This window comes from Pseudochaenichthys georgianus, chromosome 10, assembly GCF_902827115.2.
Source record: "Pseudochaenichthys georgianus chromosome 10, fPseGeo1.2, whole genome shotgun sequence".
Taxonomy (NCBI): Eukaryota; Metazoa; Chordata; class Actinopteri; order Perciformes; family Channichthyidae; genus Pseudochaenichthys; species Pseudochaenichthys georgianus.
In genome coordinates this window covers 32,431,655-32,444,310 of record NC_047512.1, presented here as the reverse complement: position 1 = coordinate 32,444,310, position 12,656 = coordinate 32,431,655, and the positions used below count along the sequence as shown (strand labels likewise).

Below are 12,656 nucleotides of genomic sequence, written 5' to 3'. Positions count from 1 at the left end.
CCCTTGTTAGGGTCAAATGACAACATGTCCTTTAAGGCGCTTAAAATAGGATTTGCTGTCCACTGCAGTCCGATTACCTACCCCGCTTCCTGCTCTCTGCATCTCCGGTATGCGTGCTGACCATCTACAGTAGGTGACTATGTTGAAGTAACTCCTAACTTCATAACATCCAAACTGTCCCTTTAATAACAAAACTGCTGCACTTTCCATCGACTTGCTGCAAGTCCAGTTTATAAAGATGTGAGATACATTTCAAGTGATCAATTTAACAGAACTGGAAATAGTAGTAGTATTTTGAATCTGTACATAATGATTTGTGACGTTTCAATCCTGGTTGCTGTTGCCGTCATGTGAATTTTCTTCAGCCCACGCAGTCACACACAGTTTGGCGCAGGGCACTCGTTCAATGGACTTCGTATTAATGCATCCACCATTCAACATGATCAAAATCCTCGTCACTCGATCGCAAACAGACTTTTGCTGGGTAAAATGTTTCTCTTTCCCATCTCAAAGTTCTTCAGTGTTCCATCTCAGCGGAGGGAAATGATGCTTGGAGGAAAGTGGAGTGAAACAGGGGACCTGTGCAGCTCACACCACACACTGACACATACCATCCACATATACTCAAAGTACACATAATTAAGTGTGTAACATATACACACCAGGCACACAGAGATTGCACAGTCCTCTCCAGAAAAACGGTGAATATTCAGCTCCACCTTCTGAGTGTCTTTTTCTCTGAAATCAGTTTCATTTCTTCATTTTGAGATCGGCCTCCATGGCACTACGGCGACCTCTGGTGCCTCCGTCCTGAGGAGAGGCAGAGCAGAGAAGAGAAGAGAGCAAGAAAGAGAAGTTCATATAAGGCTGTGGAGGTCAGAGGTCAGCTGGAGAGTGACCTCTGCGGCGGGCCTACTCACACCTTTGAACTCGCAAAATAAAACGGTCCACCTTGGGAGGCGTCCTTCCCAAATGAAGAACATAAAAAATGCAGATGACCAAAAAAAGAAAAATACTTTGAAAAAGAAAGAAGCAGAAATTAAATTAGAACATGCAGAGACACGGACAAACGCACGTTACGGAAAAACACAGGAAACCGGGATGGGGTCAATAACCGAAGGTTGACGGACGCTTTGGTGATGAGAGGTGACTGGAGCCTGTGTGTGAGCGTGTGTGGTGAGGATGTTGTGTCAAAATATAACTTAAGTGTAAGGTGGTGGCACTGCAGTGTGTTCAGAGGTAGGTGTGTGTGTGGTGTGTGTGTGGTGTGTGTGTTGTGTGTGTGTGTGTGTGTGTGTGTGTGAAACTGTCAAAGAGATTGAGGATACAAAGAGGCCCTTTATTTATCCATACCAAACAGATACACAGCCCTGTTATGTTTCTCTTTACTTACTGCTGCATATAGAGTGGTGCAGTTATGACATCCCACCAGGAAGTTAGCATAGCAACGGCTTCCTAACCTAAACTCCAATAGGGTTTTTACATTGAATTTTGGAGTATAGCAGAAAATGAGCTTGGGGCCAACACACGGCAGCTTTAAATTCCGTTTTTTTTTTTACCATGACACTTAAAAGCGGCAGACGCGTTCCAGCGTTTACTGACATATTGGTGTCTAAATCTCCCATAACCCATTTCTGGGTTTAGGACTCATTCCTGCCCCACTCTATTTGACACTAAAGTTTAGTACCCCTTAAAGTTAGACCAACATACCATTTTTCTTTTTACAGCGTTTTTCAAACCTGACTAGATATCTACTTCCACAACGAGGAGACAAACTAGAATAACCATCTTTTTTAGATGCCAGGAAACACTGTTTTTCTGGCTCCTCACTATGAGGCAATGAAGTCATGTTTGTCTGTGTCTATATTTTTAACATTTAGTGTCACAGAGGCTTAAGTCAAATTCTAACTAGATTATAGGAAATCTACCTGATTTTCTTTTTAATTGTTACCAAATATTTGCATGTGCATTATTATAGTTTAATACCAATAATAGTGGTCAGTTAAAATGGCTCAAATCATGACTTAAACACTTTCTAGTTTTCTTTTGGAGTAGTTTTGCTTCCTTAAATGGCACTAAAATAGAACTGAATTGAAAAAAAGAGGAAGATGAGATGAGGCGGAGACAGATGTGTGTTATATATATATCATGTGTTTACGTTGAGTCACATGTGTGTGGAGCGTGGCACGGTTCTGGTGAAATCTGACGGAGCACCTGAATACTTACAAAGAGAGAGAGAAGGAAAGCAGGAGAGGCCATTGGGACACTGTCCTGTAGGAGGACAGACATGGGAGGGAGAAGAGAGAGAAAACACACAAGTGCGTGAGAAAGCAAGTTTCACACAAGAGGGACGGGCGTCCAATCCAAAGCTGACACACACACACACACACACACACACACACACACACACACACACACACACACACACACACACACACACACACACACACACACACACACACCACACACACACACACACACACACACACACACACACACACACACCACACACACACACACACACACACACACACACACACACACACACACACACACACACACACACAACACACACACTTTATTGATCATATCTTCATCCATCTTGCAGTACTCTGCGTTGAATTCAAGACTGTGATTATTTCCACAGAGGCACATCATCTCGAGCGACAGCAGATAGAAGCAGATGTCTCAACAACACGGCAGGTAGATATATTACATGCTGTCATCGCCACGCTCTCTGAGACATTGCCACACTACAGGCGTCACTGGCTCTGCTGAGTGACGATAAACATGAACAAATCAGTGAGGCAACATTCAGTTAAGTAAGCTCGGCACATCGACAAAAAGGAGAAGAATCAGCTTGTCGTTTAAAAAAATTGCAAGTCATCACCCTAAAACCTCCTCATATCAAGATGGATAAATTGATACACCAGAATAATTAAAAGTCAGAATATTTGCTTTGATAAAAACATTCAATCAATGTTTGGATCACACAAGTTGGAATCCTACGCAGCGTTTCCCAAAATTAAATTCGACACATATTATAATACTTCTAATCTTTACTGAAACTGTGCAGAAATACTGGATTCAAACACATTGATTAGACGGGGACACTCTCCCATCTAGAGAGAAACAACAAAAAGACTTGATCAGTGGTCTGGGAGCAAGTATACAACACTTAAGTGTATATACAAGTGTATAAAGACCCTTCAATCTAAGGGCCCGCACCCCTTATAGGAAGGAGCTCTTAATCTATTAACAGATTCAAAGACATCACATTAGGCAGGTGTCTCTTGAGGCATCATTTAGTTCAAATATAAAAATACGAGGTACATTTAAAAAGATTACTTGAATGAACAACTATGGCGCTAAGTTCGTCACATCATATGACATATCCAATTATTTCAACAAACCATCCGTAACATAAGAAGAGCTAACATTCTGCTAAGAAACAGGAGTTTTGTAAATAGATGGGGTGTTCCGCTTCACACTGTATATTCATATTTAACATGACCTTTTTGGACATGATTTTGATACAGCAGCCCCCCCCCCCCATATCCAAAACTGTCTTCCTTGCTCACTGTTGATATTCTGACCCTCAAAGTTGAGTTCCAACAATAACGGTTATATTTTTGGAGAGGGAGGATAATGCAGTGCTTCATCAGAATCAGCCTCGCTTGACACTCTGCCAGACGACTACGTGGCCCCTAATTTGCCCCCCGACCCACCTTCTCGGCCGGCTCTCCGGGCTTGCGGTTGCCCTCCCTGCCGCGGAGGCTCTTGGCGGAGATGGCGCTCTCCGAGGTCTGCATGATGAGCTGCGTGGCCAGGAACTGCTGCACATGCTCCAGGACGTCCCGCTGCATCTCCAGCGCCATGTGGAACACGTCGTGGTCTGACGAGTTGTACATGACGGCGTTCTGGAACATCAGCATGATGTCGCGCTGGAACTCGGCCGTGGTGCGGATCACGCCCGACTCGATGTTCTTCTTGATGGCCGACAGATCCATGGGTCTGCAGCGGCAGAGGGATGTGGTTATTAAAAACATTAATAATTACCAATGTTATTACACTGTTTGATAAAGATCATTATATTTTGAGCTATGGAAAAAATGCAGTACATTTATTACAGATTCTGTGAGAATGTATTGTTTAAATAACATGTGTGCCTGCTAGATGTCATTTGACAAAAAAAAGCGTGTGTGTGTGTGTGTGTGGTCTTACCTGTGTACAATGCTGTGGTAGCCAGGGGCGATGTCATCTGACACAGGCTGCAGGAAGACACTGGCGTACCTGAGAGACACATGAATCTATTAATAAATGTTTTTAATATTTGTTTTCCCAACTGCCCAGTTCACTCCACACGCAGATACGTTCTCTGGAAAACTACCAACAGTGAGCAAGAATCTTTCAAACCAATGCAATTCTACTCAAAATCCCAGTATTTAAAATGAGCCAAAGATAGTAGAAAACTAAGGAGTTCAGATTTAGGTTGATGTTGGTTATTTTACCAACATTGGCAAACATTTGAAATTCACTTTGTTGTTTTGTAAACTTAATGTTTATTTATTATTCTGTTTACGGAGGAAAACTGTCAACCAAAATCTCAAAATACAAAGATCATCTGTTTATAGTATCAGGGCTGGAGCAACCATTGAAGTCCCCGTGTCCTTGGTAATGTAATGTCCTCATAAAACAGAATGACAGATAAGACGTTACCTCATTTGATACATTAAGGCATTCATATGGATCCTTCTTAGCTAGACAAGGAGTCTGATGCTAATGACCTGAAGCAGCTCATCACCATCATGATGACGAGGATAAGCCTAGAAACGGAGGTAACAAACGATTGCATGTATTTTGGCATTCCAAGAGGCTCCACCTGTGGTTGGCTGCGGCTCTCCACACCAGCATGATGGCTTTCTTCCAGATCTTCTGGGCCTGCACCGCCTCCTGGTCCTCTCCACAGGTCGATCTGCAGCAGAGAGAGGAAGAGGAGACGGGTGAGGGTGACGAGGGGATAGTGAATGGAAAGCAGAAGAGAAATCACAAGTGGACGAGACGTGAAGACACAAGAGCAACACTTTTGGATCTCATGTCGGCAGCCAGAGACTGCAGGAAGCTGACTGATCTGAGGACACCTACAGCTGTGAGGAAGAGGCCGGGCTGCTGGCCAGAGAGTCCGCTGTGTAGCGCTGGGAGGGGGGGGCCGTACCCGTCCTCACTCTCGCTGGCTGCCCGCTCCACCTCGGACAGATAGGGACCCTCCCCCTCCCCACACTCCTCCTTCAGCTCCATCCCCTCGTCTGGGTCGCCATCACTCCCCACCTCCTCCTCCTTCACCTCCTGGATTCAACAACACACACACATTGAGATCTGTTTCTGATGGTTTTACTATGTTTGGTTGTTTTTGCCTAAAATGTTTTGGTATTGTGACAATCTATAATGAAAATTCATTTAAATATATGTTAATGTTTAATTTTAGTTCTTGTATATTTATTTGTTGTTGTTTTTGTTGGGAACAGGTATTATGTGAAAGATTTATGTACATCTACATGTAAGAACTGTGTAGGAATGTCCACATTGATAAAACACTTGGATCTGGGAAGCAGCTCGCGTCCTCTTTCACTCAGAAGATAATGACACGAGTTAGTTTACAATTAACCTGAACATCTTACTTTTTCTTTTTACACCACAAGGCTGCAAGGAGAAAGCAAAAAGGCACTAAATGTGAAGCATTGTTGCACAGCGCCACCTACTGGAATCTCTGTCAAGGTGTTTCAAAGTCTCCAGATTGAACAGAAATTCATTCAGTTTTTAACTGCTGGAATATATTGCAACTAAAAAGTTAAGATGAAACGAATGACAAAATGTTTGTTTGTATGTTATTCATATTTAAGGCAAGTTTATTTATATAGCACCTTTCAGCACGCGACAATTTAAAGTGCTTTACAAAATAAAATAAAAGACATTTAAGAATAAATACAGCAAGACAGACATTATGCATTTTAAAACAGGCATTTAAAAAGCAAGGGATATCTTTATTTTAGATGATAACACTTTTAGTAAATTACAATCATTCTAGTTTGTTAGAGTGTATGAGTGTTTTACCTTGGACTCTCTCCCAGACACAGAGCTGTCCTCAGAGTCTGTGGGACAGAAATGAGAAGGTGAATACAAAACCATCATTACATTTTTTTAAAACACACAAATAGGCATGTTTTCTCTGTGTGTGTGTGTGTGTGTGTGTTGTGTGTGGTGTGTGGTGTGTGTGTGTGTGTGTGTGTGTGTGTGTGTGTGTGTGTGTGTGTGTGTGTGTGAGAGACAGCACCCACCTAGGCAGGGGGGGTTGGGCTCCGGCTGGCTCCATTCCTCTCCTTCACTTTTGATGGTGGCTTCAGTTGGATCCTTCCCCGCTGCACCCTCCTCCATGACCTCACTCCCTGTCGCACAGTCGTCAGAGGTGACAGAAGAAGTGACATCACTTCCTGTCGCCTCCGGTCCCTCACAGTTTCCCTTTAGCTGCTGTTCTCTTTTAGCCTCAGCTTGATTCTGGCTCTCCATGCCTGCAGGCATCAGGGCCGACATTGCGGCCCCATCCTGAGGCTCCTGAGAGGGGTCAGAGTCTGGGACAGAGGGCCCTGCGTCTGAGGCCTGGGTCTCCCAGGGGCCGGGGAGGGTGTGTCCCTCTGAGCCGGCCTCTTCACACAGAGAGAGAGCGGCTTCCACTGCTGCTGCATCCAACGCCTCCACAGAGTCATCCACCTGGGAGGAAGGGGGAGGAGTCAGAAAACGCAAAAATACACACACACTTGCGAGCTTCCCCCAGACCAGTAATCCAAACGAAAGTATCTTCCCTCCGTAGTATTTTGATCATTTGCTAATAACCAATCAGATCGATGGATTCCAGAGAAGAGGAAACTTTGAAGGCCTTTTTCTCAAAATGATGACTCAGTAACAGTCATTATATAATGTGACATATTTTGCTTAATATTTGGAGTACAACAACAATCCTGATATCATTAGAAAGCTAGGAATATCCTCTTTCCAACAGGGTATACAACTCAAAATGTGTCTTCGGGTCAATGCGACACTTCGATCAGGTCACATTTATCCTCAGTGTTTAGATAACGTGTGTTCCTGTGAGATGTGACGCAGAGATGAAGCAGGTCGACCAAGACTTTAGAATCGCAAGGGTTCCCTCAACACACTTATATAAAAGTTGAAGTGTCAATTTCATCAATCCAAAGCAAATTTCTATTGCTATAAACAAACAACATGACTTCACATCACCACCGCTAAGCTAAAGGCTGCTAATATACGGCGTGATGATGTTTAGTAGTCTCAGTTAGTCACTTCTGAGCAACCACTGTTTTTAATGACACATTTACCAGTGGGGTGTTTATTTTAATGTCGTAGAACAAAATGGGAAAATCGCTCAAAACTGTGTTAACCACAGATCTCATTTCAGGCATTAAATTAAAATCTAATTTAAAAAAACATTCAACTTTGGCCGACTCATTTATGGGGTTTAGAAGTTACATCTGCACCAGAGTCCTGCATCGGGTCGGGTATCCGACGGATTATGATTTTTGCCATAATCGAGCAGCCCTACCGACGGGGGACCCGCAAAAAAAGTGATTCGCGGGTGGTATTGTTACAAACGCTTTTTCCCGTGTTTTCCCTATATGTGCGGGTAGCGGGGCGGGTTCGGTATTGCACGTCGCAGGTGCGGGAGCGGGTCTTGAAAATCAGAACCGTGCAGGACTCTGATCTGCACCACTCTAAAAGATCTAGACAATGATTTAGAAAATGTTATTATGTTTGATAAGCTGTCCCTACAGGACTTTCTATACCCTCAGAATTGGTCACAACACGTAAACACAGGCTAAATTCTCTTTTCAGTGCCGTTTAAATGTATTTTGCTAGTAATGCTTTATTCCTCTACTAAAAAAACTAAAATGGGATCCTGGTCATGTCTGCTTCCAAATCAGACTGATTTGGATTTTTAATAATCATGTACCTTCTCCTCTATGATGGCGATGATGTCTCCGACGGTCTCCAGGTCCAGTTCATCTCCCATGTAGGACACAGCGACGAGGTCCTCTTCCACTAGCCCCGCCTCCTCCACAAGCTCCGCCTTCACTGCAGCTTCTGCTTCACCCTCTGCAAACACACACACGAGAGTCAGTGAATACATAAAACCAACCTGCTTGTTGCAAGTATCATTATGTCTTTTTTTATTTTGTTTAAACACAGAACATCTCAATGGAAAATCTAACTACAAAGACAGAATAGTGTGTGTGTGTGTGTGTGTGTGTGTGTGTGTGTGTGTGTGTGTGTGTGTGTGTGTGTGTGTGTGTGTGTGTGTGTGTGTGTGTGTGTGTGTGTGTGTGTGTGTGTGTGTATGCAAGGTATGTTTACCTGTGATGACATCATGAGCCGGTGGTAAGGCAGTGGCTACAGTGGCTGTCTGTACTCCGTTGGTGAGGCTCCCTGCAGAGTCTGTCTCCCCAACCTGACATCAATGAAAACAAGGCACACACAAAAGGAACGTTTTAATACAGTACTCATGGGATTATTACATTGAATTAAATTAGAATATTGCAGTTATATCTGTCTGACTCAATGTTGTCCTGCACACTCAGATTAAATATACAGGCTTTCTATAAATTGATGTCTACAGTGTACATCTTTGAAGTGTTAACAACTGAGCCCTGCTTGCTGCTCCACATGATTTGTTTGTAATTTTCAGTTCCTTGTATTTTAGTTTTGAATGTTATGATCGCAGCAGGCTCTCACCAGGCGGGGGCTGGCTGAGATGAGGTTGCCTTTCTTCAGCAGTTCTGACAGGAGAGGCGAGGGCGGCGGCGTGGACTTCTGGGCGAGGAGCCTCTTCTGCGGGGAGTCGTCCATCAGAGCGACCAGGCCTCCGTCTTTGGGCCCTGACGCATCCACCGCAGGGAGAAACACCCCGACCCCCTGGGCCTGGCAGAGAACAATCAGGGAGACGCATCGCCTAAATAAATGTCTTTGCTTTGGCTCAATAAATCAAGTTTACGTAACACACTTTCTTTCATTATTGGCAGCATTCCCCACTGCTGAATAAGAATGTAAAGCAAATTACGTTCTTACAACTGAGAGGGTGGGGGTGGTGTCATCGGAGGCTACACTTCCTGTATCCAGGGACGCCATGGGGATTGAAGAGTCGATCTGAGACTCCATGGTGGGGGGGCTGGCACCCAGAGGAGAACGCACGGTCACACTGGGCAGACGCTTAGGCGTGTTCTTCATCGCCTGACGAGCTGCGATAGACAAAGGTCAGGGGTGTGTTGAACATTTTTTATGTTTTTAAGTAAACTTTGTTGAAGAACTCAATAAGAAAATGCAGCATAGAAAATAAGAGCATGTCAACCCAGGTAGATCAGAGACACAAACTATTTCCCTCACGAAATATACAAACTATTCAGAGGAAGAGGAGGGGCAGTGTACGATAGTGTTCGCAGATGTGTTGCTTTAGACTGGGAAAGCCCTCACTGGATTATTCATTTAACGTGCAATTTCACAATGATATGTAAAGAATGTTGTTTATTAGCATTATGAGTAGCGTGTTTGAAATTACTATGAATTCTATGAAATGTTTATCTTGCAAAAACAGAAGATCATATATTTGTAAAGCTCTCTTTGAAAAATGTCTAAACACCTACCTTGAAACGCTGTTTCTGTGGCTTTCCTTTTCTGTTCTGCTTCGTCCTCAGCCTGCTTCTTCTTTCTGCGGTTGGAAAATCACAATGTATTTAATAGTAAATAGGCTGTTAATACGGCGTAGGAACAGGGTAGGATTGTAGCTGAAAGGCAGCAGGGGTGACCTCTCGCATGCTTTGTGATAATGATAACCGTGGGGGTGTCATTATGCCCACATCCATGCAGAGACATGTTCAGCACTAGATTTGGGGTCTACAGTGGGACAAGGGGAGTTTCTAATTTATATCACGGTGTCCAATGTTTATTTTACCATTATTTTTGTTGCTTGTCACAATTATCAGACTGTTTCTTACATGTCTAATCTTATTGTTATTATCCTTGTGTGAACTGTCCTGTATTTCCCTCTTATTCTGTTGCTGCTATACACTTATACAGTTTCCCTATGGGGATCAATAAAGGTCTGTCCTATCTTCTCTTATTTTGCAGTGGTACCCTGCGTTGTAAAATTATAGGATTTTGGTCTGTATTGTATATGTTGAAGCAGCATTAAGCCCACATCAGTTTGGGGGATTTTCTTGTGGATTTTTAGTTGTGAAATAACTGTGGGACCAGTTAAAATGTAGACAGCATACAGACTGATCCACTATGAAGATAACGTTGGCATTTGTCTAATATGAAACAGAAGAGTCTTACAGTGTTATGTCTGCCAACTGCTCCTTCAGCTGGGAGTCCATGTGACCCGTCTGAATCATATCCACATCCTTCTTCAACTTCCTGTCAGGATACAAAAATCAGAGGCGGGTTAACGGTCATGTCTGCGGTCCTCCAATGTGTTATAAGCAATGTTCCTGTGTGTACCTGTACTTCTCCTGTGTGTCCCGCAGTAGCTTTTTCAGCTCCTCTATCCTCTCTGTGGTTAGCCTACGAACGATGACATCTTCAATGGTTTCCACCACCTCACCCTTCTCACCACGCTTTCGCCTGAAGCAAAGGGGGGCAGCAAAACTTTAGGTCAACTCAAGAAATATTACCAAACAACAGTGTCAATACATTATTATGATTCTGCACATTGGTGGGTGGTAGTGTTTTATTATACTGACTTTGGTGCTTCTGTGGCCTCGAGCAGCTCGGAGTATTGTGAGGCACAGTGCTGAGACACAAAGAGAAAATGTGTTAACCTGAAAAAAGACAAATGCAAAAATATATATTTCGGAGATTTCTCACCTTCTGTGAGAACCAGTCAGGTGGACGGCCGGGCTCTGAGAAAGGCTTGATGGCTCTGCTTACAGACACCCTGCAAGAAAAGGAGAGACATTCATCAGAATAAAACACACAGGTGTAGAAAACAATGTGAATCATAATGCACGTTTTAAGAAATACATTTGCATCAGGACTAAATAAATACTAAAGGGAAATATTCAGAAAAAAGACAGTTTTGTAGAATATTATTTTTTTCCTTATCGATTAAAAAAAAAAATGTTTTCCTATTTGCCCGAATATACGTTGTAAATATTTAATTGTTTCAGTAGAAATGTCAATGACAATCCAGTGTAAAATATGTAAGTGGTGAGACATAGAACATCCAAAACGACATAATTTAAAAAATATTTGGAGTTGAGCTTTAGGATTTAGCAGGAGTTCCGTTAATTTAATAGATATTTTGGCATGATATTCCAAGAAATGCAATGACTGGGAGGTTTTGGTAGGACAGGTTAGGTTTGTAGAGGTGTTCCAAGACTTTTTGACTGACATGTTTGCAGTAAAAGGTTTGCATAGACAGCACCGTTTATAAATCATTTATTGTATAAAGTTTTACATAATGGAAAACTGAGAAGACGGAATTTCTATCCCAGTTTTTATTTAATATACAGCTAGCACAAAGTATTCTTATACCTTTCTGAAAACAAAAACATTTGAGTAGGATTCTCTTCTCACCAGTTTTGGTCTCCACTCCTCATAACAGAGGAGGCCAGGCACAGTTTCTCCCTGACTGACCATGGCTCTGTCGGCCCCACATTCAGTATCTTGTGTTCTGTTGAAAAAGAAAATGAGCAAATATACAGTAAATCACAACATGTCCAGGTAATCACAGCAGACGTATTTTAACTAGCAAATATTTATTTCAGAGCAAATACAATGAGCAATTCATGTTTACACAGGATTGGAAAACGTTAATGCCAGAACCAATAGATTTGGGACATTTTGCACACAAAAAAAACCACACTCTAAATGTGCACAAAAACATTACAATTAGTGCAGGGATTTATATGTCATAGCCAGAATGAGAGACGGTCTGTTTGTTTGTTTTTTCCGGAGAAATGTCCTTATGCTAACAGATGCACTGTAAGACTGTGCCTCAAAAACAGATAGACAATTCAGTCTGTGATGCATTTATAATATAAAACACAAGACAGCGGCGTGGGTAAACGGAATAAAACATTACTTTATTGGTAATCAATGTTAGCTAGATTGCTAGCTTGTTTCGTGTCTAAAAGATGCCTTTAAGAACTATTATAACATGTTGTATTTTAATGTCAACTGCTGGGACTTGAATGCATCCTATGCAACCAAGTATAATTAGTTATAAGCCGTGATTCTGCAGAAAATAACATAGACTTTGCCATCATTTTAGCAATAGCTTTAGCTTAGCAGTTTTGATTACGGGGGACACATTCACGAGACACACACAGAGCTACACGGTATACCGTTTTATCAAACAACACAGATACTGGGTTCAACCTTACTGTTAACCACATTGTTACAATTATGTGTACTGTTAGTTTTCACTATAAAACCAAGAAGATAATTAAGAAAGCGCTGGGAAATATTACTCACTGCCGATACCGCTCGTCATTTCTTTTGTGTTAAGGCCGTGAGCACAACTTCCGCCGGACAGGTTTCAGTGGAACACACAAATGAAACCCATTTCCGCCAAATATCCTCCAATTGAT

General features: G+C 42.5%; 1 protein-coding gene across 1 annotated transcript; it reads right to left on the bottom strand.

The window, feature by feature from the left end:
- Nucleotides 1-84: 84 nt before the first annotated feature.
- brd8b (bromodomain containing 8b) lies at nt 85-12,627 on the bottom strand. The gene is given in 20 exon segments (XM_034092841.2): nt 85-810; nt 2,227-2,271; nt 3,729-4,014; nt 4,225-4,293; nt 4,883-4,975; nt 5,146-5,211; nt 5,213-5,346; nt 6,112-6,149; nt 6,336-6,765; nt 8,024-8,166; nt 8,425-8,518; nt 8,803-8,988; nt 9,136-9,305; nt 9,708-9,772; nt 10,399-10,479; nt 10,564-10,686; nt 10,806-10,855; nt 10,930-10,999; nt 11,641-11,737; nt 12,541-12,627. Coding segments are annotated over 20 exon segments (2,319 nt in total). The 5' UTR covers nt 12,560-12,627; the 3' UTR covers nt 85-750.
- Between the last annotated feature and the right edge of the window lie 29 nt (nt 12,628-12,656).